This window comes from Schistocerca cancellata, chromosome 1, assembly GCF_023864275.1.
Source record: "Schistocerca cancellata isolate TAMUIC-IGC-003103 chromosome 1, iqSchCanc2.1, whole genome shotgun sequence".
Lineage (NCBI taxonomy): Eukaryota > Metazoa > Arthropoda > Insecta > Orthoptera > Acrididae > Schistocerca > Schistocerca cancellata.
In genome coordinates, this window is record NC_064626.1 from 853796057 (window position 1) to 853818949 (window position 22893).

Consider the following 22893-nt stretch of genomic DNA (forward strand, 5'->3'; position numbering starts at 1 on the left):
TTTGATTTACTAAATAAGAAAGAGTGCTTCTGCTTTGGAAAAAGATGCAGCTTCATCAGTTATACTAAATAGCTCCTGTTTACCTCCTACCAGTAGTTTAATATTTATGGTGTTATGAAAGGACAGATTGCTACTCAGCCAATAGAGGAATAGTTGAGTCACAGCCAGGCACAACAAAAAGACTCTTATATGTTTAAGCTTTCAGTCAAAGTGCCTTCTTTTGAGGTAGAAAAAATACACAAAAATTCATGCAAGCACAGCTCAGAGTGTGCCAGTTGTACTTACATGAATGTACGTATTTTCTACTTTAAAAAAAGGCCTTTGGTCAAACGCTTAAATGTATAGCAGTCTTTTTGTTATGGCTTCCCGCAACTCAACATCTTCTCTATACAGTGAGTAGCAACTTCTTCTTTTCAAAATACTGTCATTATTCCAGCCTCAGTTTTCCACTGTTTAATATTTGCTTTATTACACTGGTAATTTAAAAGAAAATAGTTATCTAGATTTGTAAATACAGTGGCCTGTTTACAATTCACTACTACTTGTCATCCAATTCTGTAATGAATACTTCAACTTGACATATATCTACCAGAAATTTTCAACTGCTTAGCTTAGATCATTTGTAGGAGGGGGCTAATGAAGTACATTTTCAATTTTCCTTTGAACTGCTACATATTTCTAATTTCTTGCTTTTACTTTACTGGAGAGTGTGATCCGCACTTCACATACTAGAAAAACTTACAATGGCCTACAAGAAAGTTGATTTCCTCCAAGGTCACTGTCAAGTTTTGCATCAGTCACTATTACACCATCCACAACAGGATCCTTCAATCCTGCAGCTCGACGGAGTGCTACCATCCAGTTTGCTCTAATACCAGACGTAACAGCTGATAGCACACACTGCTTGCTGTCCCATGTCTGTAATAAAATACAGCTCACATTAGCTACATAAGTACTGTACAAAATGGAGTAACTTTTCAGTTAACAAGAAATATATGTCAATTATTTCCAGAAACTATGAAATTGAATTTAAAGCAACCATGCTGAATTGGTTTTAGAGGTTATTTTCAATGACAAACAAGACACTTCACAGTAATATTAAAACTTTAAACATGGCTGCATTGTCAACGACCGTTACAAGGTAAAATTAAAACAATTGCAGCACTTTGTCACAAAAATAATGTCGTTTCGAACTAGTTTTAGGCCACTTCTATGAGTGCCTTCATCAGAAACAAAACCTTTAAAACTGGCACGACACGTATGGCACGTGACACGCCAGTTTTAAATGTTTTATTTCTAATGAAGGCACTCGTAAAAGTGGCTGAAACTCTTTTAATTTTACACTTCATGGTCACAAATTTCTCTCTAAGATTCCAAAATATATTCTGAACACTTGGTCCATTTTTCTTAAGTGGATAATTATCATTTTTATTACACTTCTGGCAAACGAATGTGAATTTATGTATTTGCAGTTTTTAAAGTAAAATTTAGGTTCATAGCATACAGCATTACAATGCTACATAAATAGCACATATATAGAGCATACTTGAAATTAGTGTACTAAACAGATGAGACTGGAGGAAGAGATTAATAATGGACAAACAATACAACAAATTTATTACATCTTACGTAACGAGATGTTAGCACCCACAAAACGTCTGGCAGTGAACGAGTAGCAACATGATGTGTGGTGCCCACAAAAAGTGCCGAGTTTCAACCTAACTGCTGAGCAGAGAGTCCGAAAGCATGGTGAAAAAGAGACATGGGACTAAGAGTATGTGACAGCACAAAAGATTTAATGGCATAAATTCAAGAGAGCACAGAAAAAGTAAACAAAAATCCAAAATAAGCTAGCATGTAACTGACTTCTGAGTTCGCATAGCCAAAGCAGTAAAGTTACGAATCCAGAAGCGCTGCTGAATGTGTGCAACTCTCACACTGCTTACAGTGGAGTCACAGATCACTCTGACACCTGATTGCAAACCACACCAGGTCTGACAGTGCAAGTCTGACAGAAATACCAAAAAATTCAAATCCATTTGTATAACTCTGAGGTAGAAACAGTGATAGGCTAAGTAGGAGAAAAGGGTATGAGTAATGCTGATCATCGTCAGAAACTCTAATAATGTTCACAGTGCTATGCCCCATAGTCCATGCCCCAAAGCATGGACAGAATGTAATATGTTAATGTTGCCACATTACTATTGCCACCTATATTTCTGTAAGAGAGGCAAGACTGTGTGAAAATGCAATCTGAGCATTGGAGCATCATGCAAAATTAACATTCCCCATAGTGCTTTGTTGTTGTTGTCTTCAGTCCTGAGACTAGTTTGATGCAGCTCTCCATGCTTTATATGACAATATTATAGCAAAGTTTACATATGAAAAAAATGGTGTGCAACTCTCATTGCACATAGTAATTAATGGTACTGCTACATAAACCACTAAGAATACAAACAGTTTTCAGCTGAAAAAACAGTAACAAGATTTTTTTAAAAAACTGACACTTAGCTCTATTACAGGTGACAGTTCAATCAAAAAAATGCCTTTGTAGCTTTTCAAAATTGACATGCACATACAGTGTTCTCACATATTTCACAAACCACATAAAAATTGCCAACAATACTATGGTCTCTTAAGGCAAGCAAGAATACTATCCATAAAATAAATTTTGATCATAAAATATAGACAAATGTATACTGACAATTTGAAGCAATATTTGTGAAATATCTAATTCTTGCACAGTTTCCTATCATGAAACTACTTACATCTATTTGGAAGCCGTAATTTCTGGCCACTTGTACTTCAATCACATTGCTGACTCCATTCAAGTCAATTACACCATCCAGTATACCATTGTCTTCTGCTGTAGGATCTCTATAATACATCAAGGCAGCACCACGAAGAACAAACCAATGTTTATTCCATTCCTAAAACAAGACGTAAAATGAGCACATAAAAATTAAAACTGGTTCGGACAACAGAAAAAGGTGCCCTGGACACATTCATTTTTTAACCTTAAAGTAAAGCCTGTTAGCCAACACCTTCAAACAAAGAAAAGAAGAAATCACACCTGAGAGGAACATGTAAATATACTTGAAAACAAAATTAAAGAGTGTCCATACAGGCTTCCACAATAAAAATTAATTTTTTTCTTCTTTTTCGTAGTCTTAATTTAATTATGGAGTTGTCCAGTTTATATATGCTTACAGAAATGGCTAAAAGTTTTAAATGGACAGCTAAATACAAAGATAATAGCCATAGAAAACCTGATTTTTCTCCCAGCACCTAAAAATGTTCACACAAATTACAGAAATTCAGCCAGGTAGCGCCTCTGACAACTGCTCTTGGCTAAGACATTACCATAAGTTCTTTGAACAGAAAACCAGTCTTATGAAGTCACAACAGAGACAGAAACACAGATAATATGCACAGTCCTCCTTCCTTCACTATGACTTGGAACGTGTGTGTGTGTGTGTGTGTGTGTGTGTGTGTGTGTGTGTTTTTGGTAACAGTTTCCTTCACAAAGCTTCATTGTTATGCTATTTATATGTCCTCCTTCATCCAGTTTTACACTGCCAGATTATCGCTATACAGAGTGAATCAACAATAAAAAACAAAAGCAGGATAACAAGTACCATACATTCCTTAATCAGTATCACCATCCAATAGCAATATGTAATTACATCAGGCCTTTTATGAGGTATAATATGAGGTATAATATTGTGATAGTCTTACCACTACATAACCAATATTTACAATAATTATGGATAAACATACAGGAATAAAGAGATTGTCAGTCATACCTAACTAACCAATAATTTTTACTGTAGGATAAACAATGATTATGTTAATAGTAAGGGTAACAAAATATAAGGTGAGGCACACAATACAAGAGAGATTAAAGTAGATGAACATGGAGAGAGTGGGCAAAGCAATGAAGATAAAATTATGGGAAAATGAGAATAAAAAACCTCATTGATGATAGCCAATAGTTTGAAAAGTATGCAGAATGCTAAAATATGAGAGATAAGTGAAATAAATGGAAAGCCTGCTGAGACTAATGGAACTGTAGTGAAAAGGGGAGGGATGTGGGTAGGGTGGAGGAAGTAGGGAGGAGGCAGGCAAGAGGGGTGAGAAAGAAAGGATTAATACAAGACAAGCTCTAATTAATGAAAGAAAGAAAATTTACACAGTTACGTTCAGCTCCCTCTATAGAATTATATGGCTGTGTCACTGGCTGAGTGGATTCAAATAAAAATTTTGGTACAGCAAGTGGACAGAAACCATACATGTTGCACAACATTTTCTTCCGAATTACAGTACCTCTGCAAGCAGCTTGCCTGTACACATTTATCCACTTGTTTATTGTTTTTGTGCTCAACCTAACACAAAACTCCACAGTGTCTTTACAGAATAGATCATTTAAAGGACTGAAATATGCAATGCAAGGTAGGTGAAAAATGAGATGTGTCGGGAGAAACTGAAATGATCACACGGGTAGACTCAGGGTGGGGCTTAAGACTGACTGAACAGTGCTAACGCAACAGCTTTTACTAAAGAGTTAGAAAGACTACAACATACATTTCAAACACGGTGAAGAGTGTTGTGGGCTATGAACACAATAGTAAGGACATCAATATATTTAAATTAGAATAATTTGTAGAGCTTATTTTTTAGATTAATTGAAGGAATATATACATATAAATATCACACCTTATTTGTACCCAATTTCATTAGCCAGCCTTTCTTGATGTTCAGCAGTTCCTCTGCAGGGAGATCAACACGTAGCTCAGAATTTGGTGAGTATCTTTGGCTTGAAAGGTCGAGTCCACAACCATCAGGATCTCCACGTACCTTGAAAAGCACAATAATCATTTATAAATATGAAAATACGTTATATAGTTTCAAAACATTCTCCATTTCATGCTTTGGAAATAAAATTACCATTACTGATGACTAAAGAGTAGAATGGGCTATGAAATCTATTGCAAAATCTGATAGAAAAAGACTGAAAAAGTCAATATCAGAAGTACTAACATATTTACTACTGAATGTGAACATTCTTGGATGTGATCATCAAGTACTGATTTTTGTCAATGATAGAACAAAGTTGGATTATCCATATTTCACAGGTCACTTTGCACTCCATTGCATTTGAAACTCTTCCAATAGACAAAGTGGACTGGTAATTACTGAAAGCACAGCATATTTCTCAAAACTTCCAAGAAGTAAATTTTTCCAGAAAAACGATTGCTTTATCTGCATACTAAAGTAGTTTCTGTCAATTATGAAAAGGACATTAACATTAAAAATTTTGTTTCTTAAGCAAAGCACTGTCAATATAAAGGAAAAGGAAATTAGTGCAATATAAATTCCACTTGCATAATAGGTACTAACATTTGATTTTTCCCGTAATAGTTTATCATCTCTGGTATCAGCTTCTGTCATTCCTCGCAATGCAGGATTGATAAATGGTTTCTTTGTTTGATCTTTTAGTTGCTGTTCTTCCTCACTACATTCACCATCTCGAGTAGGCTTCAAGCTGCTGGCTTTATGGAGGTAGAGACTACTGGCAATAGGAGCATTTCGCTTGTAGCGGACCCTTGTTATAGAGTCTGCAATATCCTTAAGTTTTTCATCTCTTTTGCTCTCACTATCATAATTATCAAACAGTATCCTCCGAGATGAGTCCGTTTTATCTGTTGGAATATGAAACCATGATTTTAAGCACACACTTAAATAATTAGAAGAGACCAATACATTTATCTAGTTACAAAAAAAATTTCAAATGTGTGTGAATTCCTAAGGGACCAAACTGCTTAGGTCACCGGTCTTAGACTTACATACTACTTAAGTTCTTATGCTTTAAAAAAAAAAAAAAAAAAAAAAAAAAAAAAAACACCACACACACACACACACACACACACACACACACACACACACAAGGGAGAACTCTGCTGGAGGGGCCGCGCAGTCCGTGACATGACGCCTCAAACCACACGGCCACTCCGTGCGGCCACCCAGTTACAAAATACAGGGTTTATAAATAACAGAACACCAGCAGAAGGACGGACAGAACAAAGAGGGATGTATGAATATACATCACTTGTGGGACAGTTAATAATCTGATCTCCTTTCTACACAGGTTCATTTTCTGTGGGTATTTTCTTCAAACAACTGACTAAATAGTACAATGTACATTGGCTGTCGCAAGTGGTTGTGAACTAACAGTCTGACATTTGAATCTTTTGCATTTGTAGTACCATCTTTTTATTCAAACATGTATGCTCCCTTCCCTCCCATTCCTCAGTCCACTGATCCCATATTCTGGAGGGACAATCACATATTTAATTTTCACTATAACCTCATTTTAGAGCTATGGGTTTTCATCAGCATATAAAGATCTTTAATATACAACGATACTGTTCTCATGTAACGTGCATGTTTAGTGACTGTGCCTGATTAATGGTGCATTTCCAGGTATTCTGCCAAGTTGTTGTTTCCACTTTATCCAACAGGTTTTTGAGGACTGACCTAGCCGTCTTCTTCATGTGCTGCGAGTTTTGCTGTTAACATGTTAAGAGCCAAACTAGCAGCACATGAAGAAGAAGACGGCAGGGTTGGTGTTGAAATTCTGTGCAGAAAATGGAAAGAACAACTTTGAAGAACACCCAGAATCACACCATTAATCAATCATGTTACAGAAAATGTGTGAGTGTTCTATGGCACTATGCCAACTGCCAGTGCCAGTATCCGGGATGTTGAGAACCAGTTGTGGGCCAGCTTGCCTCAGGGGAGGACATAAATGTTTTATGCCACCCTTCCCAATCTAATCAGCTCTTGCATCCAAGGCAGAGGGGGAGTAATATCATACTGATAAATGGGCTCACACTGCCAAGTACTTTATAAATTTGCTTCGATATTGTTATCACTGAAATTATATGACATATCCCAACTGGGAAGTAGTTTCATTCATTTCCTGCGACACTTCTTAATGCTTCACTTTTTTTGTGAGACAGTGCATTTTAAATGCATCACAAAATTTGTTACGTGCTGTGCCCAATGGGCTATGACCCAAAGAGGAGGACACTGCAATGCACTTCATGTTTTCCGTGCCAGTCTGAAAGTTTCAAATTCAATTTTTTACACGATTTTAACTATAATTGAGTGATAATCTGAGGCTTTCCACTAATACTTTCAGAGGCCAATTTTGATCATCTATTCTGACAGCTCTACGTTTTAGATAACGGTCAGTTAATAACGAGCACTTTGAACAACTACCATGCCTCTCAATCATTAAATGATCTTAATATTACAGAATAATAATATCACTACCAATGTCTCCTAAATATTACATGGATGTCATGATGTATATTGGAGACAAATGTGAACAGTCTTGACTCCAATGAATACTACACAAGTCACAGTTCAGCTTATAAATATATTTCAAAATCGGCAATAGCACTCTAGTAATAAAACACATTAATTTAATATCTTACCAGAACTATGTGGATATGTCACTCACACACACACACACACACACACACACACACACACACACTCTCTTCTCTCTCTCTCTCTCTCTCTCTCTCAGCTTTTTATCACTAAAAGTAAATAAAAACATAAGGCAGTTTAAATTATGAGATTACAATGAAATTATCTTGGCAAAGCTTTACTTTTAAAAAATTGCAGAATTTTATTTTAGATTTCACCTTGTATATCAGCTGACGCCATTTTCCTTTCTCGCCACGAAGGAAGAATACCAGGTACACCAGAGAAATCTTCCGAGAAACTTCGGGCTGACTTTACTCCACGTTTCTCTCTATTTACAACACGTCTAGTTCGACTCTTTTCCTCTGTTTGTATTTTATCTCTTGTTGGTGGTGATGCTGATGACACAGGTTTGTCACCATACCCTTTATTGAACAAAGAAGTAAATAATAATTTCACAGTTATGTATAAAATGTACAAATTATTTATGGACAATGTAGGAAAAGATAGATTGCCACTTACCATAAAGAAGAAATGTCAAGTTAACAGACAGGCATAATTAAAAGACACTCACATACAGCTTTCAGCCACAGCCTTCATCAGTAACGGGTGTCTCCAATGAGGTGTCATCTTTACTGATGAAGGCTGTGGCTAAAAGCTATCTGTGAGTGTCTTTTAATCGTGCTTGTCTGCAGTCTACCTTTTTCTACAATGTTGATGTTCCTACCTGAAGTTTCCATTGTTTGATTAAAATTATTTATGGAAAATTCCTACAGTACTTGGAAGAACATAGGGCATATTAAAAACTGCACTACGCAGTATTGTTGTTTCATTACAATATTTGTTTTATAGTCCATAGTGAAATTCTACACAGATCCAATAAAGACAGAAAACTAACATTACTTTAAATTCTCATGGTCAGTAAACACCAGTCACAGAATCGTTACTCTGCAGTCACTCTGCAGGAGAGACGCTCAGTAGCTCGGTACGGGCTTTTGTCAAAGTTTCGAGAACATACCTTCACCGAAGAGTCAAGCAGTATATTGCTCCCTCCTACGTATATCTCGCGAAGAGACCATGAGGATAAAATCAGAGAGATTAGAGCCCACACAGAGGCATACCGACAATCCTTCTTTCCACGAACAATACGAGACTGGAATAGAAGGGAGAACCGATAGAGGTACTCAAGGTACCCTCCGCCACACACCGTCAGGTGGCTTGCGGAGTATGGATGTAGATGTAGATGTAAATGTAGTCACATCATTGCTGAAGTAGCAGCCACTTAATGTTTTTCTCGCCATAAGACAGTATGCTTGTTGCAAAAAGTGTAACTGTTCCCCATCAACATTCCACTGACTCCTATCTTCCCTCTGACTCGCTCTCTTTTTACCTATTCATCACATTCACCAGTTATTTTGTCCCCATTACATAGAATGTCTGTATCAGTACTAACATGTGTGCTGTTTTGGCATGTACATTCTTGTACTTCTAATCTGTATAATTTAATGTAAGATTTATTTTTCACAGCTTCTTTGAGATTGCATTATACTCGTGTTTCTACATAGATATATACAGCAGTTGTAAAAGGTCAGTGCGGCTGGTCCCGGCGGAGGTTCGAGTCCTCCCTCGGGCATGGGTGTGTGTGTTTGTCCTTAGGATAATTTAGGTTAAGTAGTGTGCAAGCTTAGGGACTGATGCAGTTAAGTCCCATAAGATTTCATACAGACATTTTTGTAAAAGGTCATTATCTTTGGACAAACAGTCTTTGTACAGCTATAAACTCTCACTTATGGATCTGCAGCTGATGGTCTAATGGCTAGCGTTGCTGCCTCTGGATCACGGGGTCTCGGGTTCGATTCCCGGCTGGGTTGGGAATTTTCTCTGGCCGGGGACTGGGTGTTTGTGTTGTCATCATTTCATCATAGTCATCGTCATCATCATTTGTGACAGTGGCTAGATTGGACTGGGTGAAAATAGGACTGTGTAAGAATGGGGCCTTTGTACAAGCGCTGATGACTGCGCAATTGAGTGCCACCAAACACCACCACCACCACCACCACCACCACCACCACCTCACTGATGATGTGTTGCCACACTGCTTAGTCTTAAGTTGCTGGGAATGGCCTCAGAAGCCAAGGGGCCTCAGAAGCCAAGGTCACTTCACAACTAATTTTAAAATAAATGTTATTGTGGAACATACATACTGCGCATTTTAGTTTTTAATATGTATAGATTATTTTCACATGCTATACAGATATGTTGGTAGTACTAAATGTAAAATGGGAGATCTAATTACACTATTATGTCTAAATCATTGTGCTAACAGACAAACCATGTCCAAAAGCAGAAGTGGTTCACTTGTAAACACTTGGGTATGCATGAATGAATGTTTGTACTCATTTCACAACAAAATTTTATTACCTTTGGTTGTTTCTGTTGTTGGTGAGGTGTGCAACTCTGATGGGACAATGGTTGATTTTGGTGAAGTCACATCTCTTGTTGGTATCACATCTGCTTCACTCGTAGTCCATTTACGCTGTGGCGCTGGAGGAGGTTGTCGTAAAGGTTCAGTATGACAGCTGTTGAAGCGTGGTCGTGTGTCGCTTGGAGTAGTTGCTAGTAATGAAAAATGTATGAAATGTGGCTTTATTTCAACAGTGATTTTCATACATCTGGTGCATAAATTACATTAAACAAGTCAACATACCAACTCCCTCTGCCTTAACTTTGTAAAAACAAATAATAATCAAGCTAACATTCACCTCTGACTGACTGTGTAGGTGGAAGTATACTTGATGACTGACCTCCAGGAAATGTTGCATTCCTTTTGTGCCGCCCCTGTAAAAATAGCAGGAATCCATTTAAATGAGCTGTAATGTAAGCTTTTTGTAGTTCTGTGAATACAAGCTGCTTGTTAATGTCACACATTATGCTAATTGGAGAACACTTCAGAAATGAGGGTGGGAGGAGTGGGTGCATCACACCGTTACGTGCAAAAAACGAAGGTATAAAAATACCTTCCTGAGATCCAAAAAATTAGCACTGAATGCTTGTGTTTACACTTTTCTGAAACAGGACAGTGGATCCCCCAGTACTGAGCACTGATCTTTATCTAATGTAATAGAAAGTACTATATGACAGTAATTGTGAATCATTAATCACAGATGTCATAAGATCATGTAATTAGGAAATGTATAATGAATACCACAAAGACAGGCTAGTATTAAGTTCTCATAATGTCAACAACAACAACAACAACAACAACAACAACAACAATAATAATAATAATAATAATAATAATAATAATAATAACAACAACAAAATGTTTACAAATATAATAAGCTACTAATCCACTAAATAAAATCTTTGATACTGCACTATTCCTCTCAACATGAAGCAAAGTTTATTAAACGCTATCAGTATTACAAGTTGCAACTCAGGTGATGTGAAATTTAAAAACTTTCTGTACGAAGGAAAATGAAATGCAATTGTTGTAGAACTGTAATTTTTTCCACTAACAATATCACTAGTGGTAAGCTAGGGCGTGATAATCCTAATCAGAAATAAACATAGTATCTTGTACTTACAGCACTTGCACTGCACTAAAATTCATATACACTGTTGTACTTCATCAAAGACCCTAAATTATTTCACTCTGAAAAATCAAGTGGTCTGAAGATGGAAGTGAGGAGTCACCAAGCTACCAGCAGAGACTGCATGATGAGCCTTGACACAGGCAGGAACTATCCAATTTGGCCTTATCCCAGATGGCAAGTGCTCAGTCATTCAACAATTACATAACCCAACAGCTGATATGAACAGTAATTTCAGTCTTCCTCTATTCTAAATGGTAGGAATTTATCACCAGCAACGTAGCAAATTAATTTCAGTTTCAATGTCTGTACTTAACCGTATTTCACATACAATACATTTATTTAATTGTTTCAAGTAACAGCCACAGCTTTGGCTCTTTTGTGAATATCTGAATAAATACAAAAATATTTGAGTGACAAGTAACACTACACATGATGACAATGACTTTAAAACAGATAAAAAAGGTTAAGAATTAAAGTCAAGGAAATAAAAAATGTGGTACAGATAATGTCTGACACTTTCATTTATTTCACTTCACTGCTAAATGAGGAACAGATTTCAAGTCTGTTATCTTGTACTGTACACCGTGTCCCAGGAGGAATTGTCAGTATTCAGGGATATGACAGGAACAACCATTTGAAGCTAGGAACATATGCCCAGTTCCAAATGATTTCCACAACAGAACACATTTAATGTATATTTGTTTTGTGCTTGTGATGTGCATGTTTGTTTCTTACCTACCCACCCCTTTGACATTTTATTCTAGCCCAACTTAGCTTGTTGCTTTCAGCCTCTTTACTCGGGATGTATTTCTGTCATTTTAGTCCACTGGATGCGCAGTTGTCCTCGATGTGTTGTGAGTGAAGTAGTATGATGGATTGAGAATGTATCAGACAGAAATATTGGTTAACTGCATGCCACACATCTACACTCATCAAAAGTATGTAAATATGCTGCATGTTTAAGACTCTTGCGATGCCAGTATTCCTGCTGCATCAAATAATACTGTCCGCGCTTTCGAAAAAATCAAATTCCTCATTGTGGCGTGTTTACCAGAGTTTTTAGCACAATGCATGGAACAGATATTCTTTCAAGTTCCCCATTTTTTTCTGAACGTGTAGTTCAACAACCTGTATAGTAAGCGCAACACATTGTTTAAATGTGTGCAACATGGTCCTACTACTAGCACACAGCGACTTTCTGCACTTATCAACGTGTGGCAAAAAGCTGAAAACTTGAACCCATTTCACATAAAGCATGTCCACTATCTTCAGAATGGCGACAATGGCACACGACATGAATTCTGTCACTGGTTAAATAGCAGTCATCACTTGCTTCCATTGATACTATTCACTGCTGAGGCCATGTTTACATGGAATGGTATCCCCATATGGTCATTACAGAGTGAGTCCTGCTACTATTTCTACTCCAGTCCTATACTGGACAACTGTCTTTTTTTGGCCAAATATAAAGTCTATTTTTACTACATAAAGAAACTAGTCACAGTTAACAAACAGCCCTTGATCAAAATTGGAAGATTATAACAAGACCAGGATGGTATGAAGCAATGTGCAATTGGAATACTAGAGATCCAGGAAATAAGAATCAGGGTTGAGAACATGATGGACAGGAATACTTAACTTAATGCTATTTGTTTAAGAGAACTGAGCATTATGCACACAAGTTAGTGAAGGATACATCAAAAGGCAAAACTTCTAGCATAATACACAGGTGAGCTTTGAAGTGAGGAATATAGATGAATAAAACCATGGTGATTAAAGATATGAAAATTGCAAACAAGTTAAAGCACAGCATGCTAAAATATGATCAAAAAGTCTAGCTGTAATAATGGTGTAAGCTGGTCTCAAGTTAACTTGCAATCAAATTACAGTACTTAATGCAGATACTGTCTGGGAGGTTGAAGATCAAGCAGTTGAGAATATACACAGCTTTCATTATTTGGGCCGAACGTATAAGGGAAGCTACAGATGAACAAGAGCATATTGAAAAGATATCAGATACTGCAGAAGCTATTACACAATGCAAGTACAACCTCGTACACGACAGTTTGTATACAGCTGGAAGAAGACGTATGAAAAATTTTAGAAGGTATCAGGAGAACAGAAAGTGACATTTAGTTGGGATACATAGATCAAGACTGGAGTTGCTTAAGCATATTGAATCAATTTCAAGTATTATACATAAGAGAATTCCAGTGTATGTTGTTAAGATGTATGAAGACAACTTGTTGACCACAAAATATGGAACAAAACATGCTTAACAGCAAACAATTGGATGTAAAAAAATTAAGCAGCACTGGAGTGCAAATGGAATACGTAAAACAATTTATCTGCAGCAAAATGATGGAAGATGTATAATCAAAATTAAGATCACATAAGCAGAGAGAAACAGATGCACGAGAATAGAGGTATTGTGGAGGAGGGGGAGGAGGAAGAGGAAAAGGAAAAGAAAACAGGTGTGCTGTTTATGCTATAATTGTTTGCAGATACATTTATTTCATTCTGTGCAGATAGTTTTACTGAGTTCTAATGTAAAAATAAGAATCACCACTGTAATGCTCAACATCACTGAAAATGGCAAAGAATCATTTAGAAATCTGGCATCAGAAGTCGCTTAGTGATTATGTTGAACTTGCATTTATAAGAATACATAATCAGTTTCTTTTTGTGGAAAATTGCATTTGGATACAACAGGTAACGACAATGTTACAGTTGTAAGTGGTGGTATCCTTACGTAAACTTTGATTGTATGACCTCTAGGTGACATGATCAGTATTTGCTACTTGTGGTAAGACTTAAGTTTCCCAATGTAAAATGTATGAACCCCCCTGAATTTTAATCACTTGAACTATCTATGTCCTGACAAATGTTAGTATTTATTACATTTTCAGATGTGACTCAGGTGTTCTGAGATTTTTGTATCTTTCTTTTTACTCAAGCATCTTCTTTTGTCTCTCATTCTAACACCATCATTTCCTTTTACACCTTCTCTGAGGTAGTTAAAATCTCTTCCTTCATTCGATATTCCTGAATGTTCCCTCTCTTTCTCTGTGAAATCTACGAAATATTGAGTATGAATGAATAAATGAACTTGTAAATTATGGGTCAAAATGCTACTAGGTCTTGGTGGATGTACAGGACAAGATGTTATTAGAATAACTACAATAGGCTAGTTATATAGATGTAAATACGGGTCTACATTCTATAAGTAGGTATATCCATACTAATGCATTTGCATAAAATTTAATATCTCTAGAGGTACATGCCTTGGATCTTGGGTAAACTGACAGTCCATCTGCCCACCAACGGCATTCTTCACGGCTGGTGCCTTTGACGAAATGAACGCCATCAGGTGCTGTGATCGCTAGACTAAATGCATTCCCCGTCACTTTCTCAGCATCTGCCACTTCCAGCACCTTGTTCATATCAATGCTTGCCTGGGGTACTGTGTCGGGCTGCAACATAAGTAACAAATAGTGTTAATAAGTATCAAATAGTGTTAACATTAATTATGAAAGACAAACATCTATATCATGTTGCTGAATATTGTATGTTTATCTTTCTGTAATTTTGAAAATTTGTGAGGCTGCCCTGAATGAAATCACGTGACTGGGGAAAAAAGCAACCCCTTCTGGTAAATGATGAATCAATTGAATTCTGACATGCTACACTGCAACAGACATACTACACTGCAACACAAAAATTAAGAATAAGAGACTGTCCAATTAACGAATTTTCAAAACTAACACTGTTCTGCAGCAACAGCCATCAGCTAAGTCAGAGCCTTTGACTTTAACAAAATAACGTTGCACATCACACAGAAATGTATTCTGTAGATTTTTTGTGATACTGAAGTAAAGCTCATTAACAGAAATACTGATATCTTCAAACATTTTACCGATTCTGGCCTAAGAAACTAAAAAAAAAGAAAAGATTGACTGTGAGGATGGTAATGACATCCTTAGAGGATTCCTATGTTGGATATATCAACTTCGCATATTGTTCCCTCACTGGTAGAAAGGCTGCTATCAAGCCGACAGTTGGTTTGAACAAAACATGTTCTATGTTAACATTTGGAAACTTTTGGCGTCAAAATTTGTTCGTCCAGCCACTCACGTTATACGGGAGAGTGACTACGTACTTGCTAAAATAAGGTGGTAACTTAAGTTTACCGTCGGTGTCAACAAAAAGTTTTAGTCAGGTATTCGTGGAACTCTAAAGGTACAAAGTAAAACGATATTACAAAAATTACTTGAAATGCTCATGCACATAACAGTGTACGAAAATTAGTAAAATTATATCACGTGACATCTGGTCGTCTATAGCCCTTCATAACGTAAGTGGTAAAATAAACTACACCTTTTATGTACAAATGACATACTGCAACAACAGGCTGTTAGAAAATGTCGATTTTCGTGTTTGGCAGCATTCAGGATTCGGCAGTTTCACGACAAATTCACTTGTATTCATTCTAGTAAAAAGAGAAGAAACGCGCATACTGCTTCTAGACAACCTATAACAACAATCTTATAAGTTTTCAATTCCACTCCAAAATCTACTACCCCAGTGACATTATTATTATTGTTGTTATTGTTGTATAGTGCACACAATTATTGTGCGTATAATACACAGAATAAATAAATATAAAAATCAATAATCACCCCAATGCCCACAATGATTTCCGATTATCCTCACAAGTTTAACTACAGAATCCACAACAACAGAGTGCGAAGTTGATTCATGATCGTACGTAACGTCTACCGTAGCAAGCTACACTGGCGTTTAAGCGGGAGAAATTGTGCCTTCTTTATTTTCGCAGTGATTGTATACTGTTCACCAAATCTTGCCTTCACAATTCAGTAAACACGATATTCGCAAAGCTAGCAGTCCCATCTACGAAAGTGGTAAACAGCAATGTGACGACGGTTTAAAGGATGGTGGGGGGAAAAATGCGAAAGGAAACATGCGCGAAGTTGCATATCCACATCGTTACCGTTTGTATCTTGTCAGGTGCACAGGCGTCTACAGAAACTGTCAGTGCTCATGATAACTTTTTGTTGTTGGTGGTAAAGTGATCCAATTTGTGTAAAACATTCGCGGTTTCGAGAACGTTTTATACAACAGTGTCGTTGCGAAAGACTTTGTTCTCAAAGTGATTCAGTTTCTCAACTACTTAAGCAGCTCTACTTGGAGGTGGATTGTTTAGTCGATTGTCTTAAAACGACTCAAAAGACGCTGCTATACAAGATGGTCTTCTAGGACATATGGTGAGGCAGCTCTTTAGAACTTAGCATATGTACACAAGGCGTCGTGTAATACACTGGGGTGACAAGTGTCATGGGACAGCGATATGCACAGATACAGATGGCGGTAGTGTCGCGTACACAAGGATAAGGCATTGTCGAAGCGGTCATTTGTACTCGTGTGATTCTTGTGACAAAGTTTCCGATGTGATTATGGCCGCACGACCGGAATTAGCAAATTTAGAATTCGAAATGGTATTTGGAGGTAGACGTATGGGATATTCCGCTTCGGAAATCACTAGGGAATTCTATATTCCGAAATCCACGGTGTCAAGAGTGTGCCAAGAATACCAAATTCTAGACATCACCCCTCACCACGGACAACGCAATGGCAACGGCCTTTACTTAACGAGCGACGGCAGCGGAGTTTGCGGAGAGTTGTCATTGCTAATGCACAAGTAACAGTGCATGAAATAACCGCAGAAATCAATCTGGGACGTACGACGAACGTATCCGTCAGAACAGTGCATGGAACCAAGGTTACTAACAAGGAACTATGGCAGCAGACGACCGACGCGAGTGTCTGGTAACAGCACGACATCGCCTGCAGTGCCACTCCTGCGCTAGTGACCATATCGGTTGGACCCTAGACGACTGCAAAAGCGTCGTTTACTCAGATGTGTCCCGATTTCGGTTAGTAAGAGCTTATGGTAGGGTTAGAATGTGGCACAGATCATACGAAGCCATGGACGCAAGTTGTCAACAAGACAATGTGCAAGCTGGTGGTGGCTCCATAATAGTGTGGGCTGTGTTTACATGGAATGGATTGGGTCCTCTTGTCCAACTGAACCGACCACTGACTGGAAATGGTTATGTTCCGCTACATAAAGACCTTTTGCAACCGTTCATAGACTTCATATTCCCAACAACGATGTCATGCCACTGGGCCACAATTGCTCACGACTTTGAAGAACATTCTGGACAATTCGAGCGAATGATATGGCTACCGCGTGACTGCTACGGTCGCAGGTTCGAATCCTGCCTCGGGCATGGATGTGTGAGATGTCCTTAGGTTAGTTAGGTTTAAGTAGTTCTAAGTTCTAGGGGACTGATGACCACAGATGTTAAGTCCCATAGTGCTCAGAGCCATTTGAACCATTTTTTTTTATATGGCTACCCAGATCGCTCAACATGAATCTCATCCAACATTTATGGGACATAAGTTAGTGGAAAGGTCAATTCGTGCACAAAATCCTGTAGCGACAACACTTTCGGAATTATGGACGGCTATCTAGGCAGCATGGCACAATATTTCTGCAGGGGACTTCCAACGACTTGGTGAATGCATGCCCCGGCGAGTTGCTTCACTACACCGGCTAAAAGAAGGTCCAACATTATATTAGGAGGTGTCCACTGACTTTTGCCACTTCACACTGTATGACCAACAGAGACAAAATGGACCACTGAATAAGCAGTTTCTGAGAGAAACTGAGTACCAGTGCGTCCGCCTTTAGAGATGTGGTCTTATGTATTAATAAATTTGGACTGTATTAACAAATCGCTGCAAGAAAAGAGTGCTACCATTGATGTGTCAGAGTTTGATACTTGGTTTCGCGTAAAATATTTAACAGCTACATGCAGGAGTAGTGCTGAAACAGACAACCAAAGCCAAAGATGATTGTGAGCCTATATGAGTACAAGACAGTTTTTGTGTTAGAAGGTTGAAAAGAATGCCCTGAGAGGTGGCTGCGACGAGGCACAACCGATCTGTGTTTAGAAACTGTTTGAGCTAGAGTACCTCAATGTTCGCGATGGACTGAGAAGCGTAACGGAAAAACTGATTCCTTATACATGAAACCATTTCGCCTAACTTTAATTTCATGTGAAGATATGCCTTAAATGAAAGCTCTGTACCTTATCTTGAAAAATTTGCAGCGTTATCAATCAGCGGAGTTAGTTAACGAAATAGCTGCTTTCAAGTTCCTGGTGAAAGAGATAATGAAGAGCATTCACATGACTTCCCATTTGTTTATTGAAAGTGGGTGTAACACATTCTTCTTCAAATAACGATGTAACTATGACGGCATCTATAATGTGAACGCAATTTCAGCGAATTAAGGACGGTAAACTACTTCAGATCGAACATAGATGAAAGCTGGCTGTCAAGTTTTGCAATCCCATCGATAGAATATGACACTGTTAAGTAAAGTCGGTAGCATGCGTTACCTCATATGTTCTGAAACGTCGCGCATAAAAACGGGGTTCTTCCGCTGATAGAAAGGTGGGGTAAAGTGTTTAGGATAGTCCTTGGGCTAGGGACCATTTTTATACCAAAAATGGTTCAAATGTCTCTGAGCACTATGGGATTTAACTTCTGAGGTCATCAGTCTCCTAGACTTAGTTCTACTTCAACCTAACTAACCTAAGGACATCACACACATCCATGCCCGAGGCAGGATTCGAACCTGCGACCGTAGCAGTCGCGCAGTTCCAGACTGTAGCGCCTAGAACCACTCGGTCACTCCCGCCGGCGTTTTTATACCCAACGGAAAGGTCGTGTGTCACTAACCTGCAGTACACGGTCAATGTATGAATATTACACACTTCCTCCTGCTTACACAAATGGAGCAAACAGGTTGGTTCTTTTTGCAGTTGATGTAGTCTATGGTGGGCCTTAGGGGGATTAGAGGCACGATTAGTTCATGGGCGGTTCCTTAGAAAATCCAAAAAAGGTCCATTTGCTCATACCAAAATCGAGCTGCGAATTCCAATTTTTACGATATAGTCCTAAGATACCGTGATCGAACAATCTTTAAAATTTTATTGGTATCTTCATCCGTTTTCGAGGTACAGAGGTTCAAAGTACCCTTCCTGTACACGTAAAATATGTACGCAGTCCGGTGTGAGGCGAAAACATAGTTCGTGACGTTGCACGGAGAGATGTGCTGCAAAGTGACTCCATTATCAACAGAAGGGTACTAGGAACCCCATGTAGTACTGAATCATATGCAAAATTTTGGTGCATATAAAATCCGGTCTGAGGTGTAAAATTAGTTTTGTGTTATTTCAATTTCACGTAAGTAAACTATCAGAATCTTAGTGACCAATAAAGTTCTTTTCATATTAATGACGAGCCCTACTGTGGCAGGGAAAAGAAGGGAACCGTCGGAAAATGATCCTATTGGAACACAAAAAAAGAAATAGGCTATATTTGTGTTTAAAAGTTGCCTCATTTTACCTTCCTTAGCACTTTTAAAATTTTCTAAATAATTGTGGCGCCCGAACATATTCGTGCATTTTATTCTGAGAGAGGGGAAGAGACTGTAGTGGGACAGACGGAAAGGTAATAATACTTAAAGATAACAGACAGTGACTGTGGTATAGAAAGAGCACAGGAGACACTCGTGGTGTGAAACAAACGGGACACAGTGACAGGGGAACATAGTTTGCATAGACAGAACAGTGATAGAAAAAGAGTGAAGGAGAGAGTGCGGGTGGCAGAGGAATAAAGATAAGGAGAAAATAGAAGAGTGTGAGAGCTAGTGATAATGAGAGACAGAGTCTATGACCGTGACCGAGATATGGTGACAGTGAGAAGAGTCAGCTGCAGTAGGAATGAATGAATGAATAAATGAGGTAACGGGGGGGGGAGAGAGAGAGAGAGAGAGAGAGAGAGAGAGAGAGAGACTGTGGTGGTGGTGGTGGTGGTAGTAGTAGTAGTAGTAGTAGTAGTAGTAGTTCAGAACGAAGGACTCTGTGGCTGTAACGCAGGAAACGACGACAGTGAGTTGGGCTGAATGGGTGAGTGACAATGGGCAAATGGAGGTGGATGCACTAGCGGTGTGGGCGAGTCAGAGTTAGCGGAGCTTGTGGGAGTGAGAGGTGAGTTGTCATATTAAAGGGAGTGTGAATACGTTCCCGTGCCAGAATTTTTGGGAAAAATTTTATGGGTGCTGAGGAAGGTACAATGAGACAGCTGGTACCCCACTTTTCAGTAAGAGTCTTTTAAACAGGAGCATATTCGCCTCTTCCTGTTCCTATAGGAGCATTTTTCCGCTAGTTACAATAAAATCGCCATTTCTGGAAAAGGATATTTTTTCAAAAAATTGGCTCTGAGCACTATGGGACTTAACATCTATGGTCATCAGTCCCCTAGAACTTAGAACTACTTAAACCTAACTAACCTAAGGACATCACACAATACCCAGTCATCACGAGGCAGAGAAAATCCCTGACCCCGCCGGAAATCGAACCCGGGAACCCGGGCGCGGCAACCGAAAACGCTACCGCAAGACCACGAGCTGCGGACGATATTTTTTTTCCAACTCTTAAGTGTAGACCTTTATTTTGCTTCTGATTAATAATTCATGTGCTATTAATAATTTATGAGTAGTAAATAGAGTATGATATTTACTATAAATCACACCAAAACCAATGTGCATTAGCTGCCATATATAATAAGATATGGATTTTGTTTTACTTTCAGTGTTTCTAGAAAGTTCGTCAGGATGGTACATTTAATTTCTCGTATACAGTAATTTTCGTCAACATAGTTAATTTAAGTAATATTTTTAATATTGCTTCATTTTTATTAAACTTACTTACAAAACTGAAAATTCTGCCAAATATACACAGAAAAAATCGCAGAATTAAGGTAGTTTTACGGTGAGGGGTGTGCGGTTGTTAGCTATGGCAGTCCGCAAGCCTTTCATCTTGTTATTTATCCAATTGTGTTTATAATATTAAAATGTGTGAGTAGCTACAAGGAAATTCGAAATGATTGTAAAAACCTTCCTATACTTAATGACGTATTTCCGATGTCGATTGATACACAAAAGACGTTAAAAAGAGTATAACACTCAGTCTCTTTTAGCAAGTAACTAGCGACAACTTCGTGAATCCACCTATAGTTGAATGATACACAAAATCAGCCGTATGTATAAGAAATGAATAATCTCTGTCCATTCGAACAACTGAATAAATTTTGGAGTACTGGATTCAAATATGACTTATGCTTTATTTAAGAATACCACCAAAGCGACTGAAAGATGTCTATCAATGACAGCATATTCATTTATCATTAGAGACTTAACTGCGAAACTGACTAGATCTAAATGGTTTGGAATCACTCCTATGTAGCCATTTTTTATTGCTGACAGCGTACCTCACAAATCGGAAAATACTTTGTGTAGCTGTAAAATGTTAGTTGTCCTGTAATAGCAGATTCACGTCGAACTGTAACAAACTTGGTGAGTCGATTCTGGTAATGCAGAAAGACAAGCGAAGAGTACCACAATGTAACTAATAGGATCACGTCTGAGAAAGTGCCGTGGTGTCCAAACCAACTTCTAGTATGATGAATGTTGTATTTAAGATATTTATATCAGCATCTGCGGAAACATCCACAAAAAGACTTCACTCTGTGGAAACACTACGGCCCTCCTCTCGAGAAACGCTGCGTGGTACATCTGGAAAAATTGTTTTTGATCTGCACTGTACAGACACTGTTTTCCATAAACCTTTCTTCCAAGTCTGGAGCCTTACCTACCTCCTCGAGTGTCTCAAAGTTTGAGCTTTCCTTTGCTTTTCCTCTCTGCACTTTCTTCAACACGGAAAGAAAGAAAATAGTATACCTCTATAACTAAATATACGACAAAGGCACCTTTCTTGGAACAGTAATCATACCAATTAAGAGATATAGCAAGAAATCTGAAGGACATAGTACTCAGCCTAATTTCTCATGTAGCTTAGTGTTGCTAAGAGTGCTGAATAAAAGGCTAAATGGCAAGCTCGATAGATGGATTGAGGAGGAGCTGTTCTGATATAGAAGAGGAAAAGAAGTAAAAGATGCTATTGCCCTGTTAAGATTTATAAGGGTAAGATGTATCGAGGAAAGGAGAGAAATTTATGTTGTAGTTTGGACAAGAAGAGAATAGAGGCTTTCGAAATGTGGTGCTACAGAAGAATCCTGAAGATAAGGTGGGTAGATCACGTAACTAATGAGGAGGTATTGAATAGGATTGGGGAGAAGAGAAGTTTGTGGCACAACTTGACTAGAAGAAGGGATCGTTTGGTAGGACATGTTTTGAGGCATCAAGGGATCACAAATTTAGCATTGGAGGGCAGTGTGGAGGGTAAAAATCGTAGAGGGAGACCAAGAGATGAATACACTAAGCAGATTCAGAAGGATGTAGGTTGCAGTAGGTACTGGGAGATGAAGAAGCTTGCACAGGATAGAGTAGCATGGAGAGCTGCATCAAACCAGTCTCAGGACTGAAGACCAAACAACAACATTTCTTTTGGAAAAAAAGCTTTCGACAGAGTTCAACGGAACAAGCTGATGGGTATTTTGAAGAGGAAAGGAGCAGACTGGAAAAAGAGAAGACTCATACAGAATCTATATTGACAACAGAGAGAAAGAATTATTGGCAATTTAATGTCTGAGGGAAGCAGCACTGGAAGGGGCGTTAGGCAATGTTGTTGGCTGTCCCCTTCGTTGTTCAACTTATACCTGGAAGAGATTATTGCGAAAGGCTTAGATG

General features: G+C 38.3%; 1 protein-coding gene across 2 annotated transcripts in view; it reads right to left on the reverse strand.

Annotated features, from left to right (window-relative positions):
• Positions 1-22893, reverse strand: part of LOC126189032 (protein outspread) — a 763892-nt gene that overhangs the window by 82344 nt on the left and 658655 nt on the right. For both annotated transcript variants that reach the window (XM_049930867.1, XM_049930878.1), the window contains exons 4-11: positions 14375-14563; positions 10257-10332; positions 9916-10110; positions 7716-7919; positions 5401-5702; positions 4717-4857; positions 2769-2930; positions 743-918 (exon numbers count right to left, since the gene is read on the reverse strand). In XM_049930867.1, the coding sequence (XP_049786824.1) occupies positions 743-918; positions 2769-2930; positions 4717-4857; positions 5401-5702; positions 7716-7919; positions 9916-10110; positions 10257-10332; positions 14375-14563 (1445 nt within the window). The remainder of the gene's footprint in view (positions 1-742; positions 919-2768; positions 2931-4716; positions 4858-5400; positions 5703-7715; positions 7920-9915; positions 10111-10256; positions 10333-14374; positions 14564-22893) is intronic.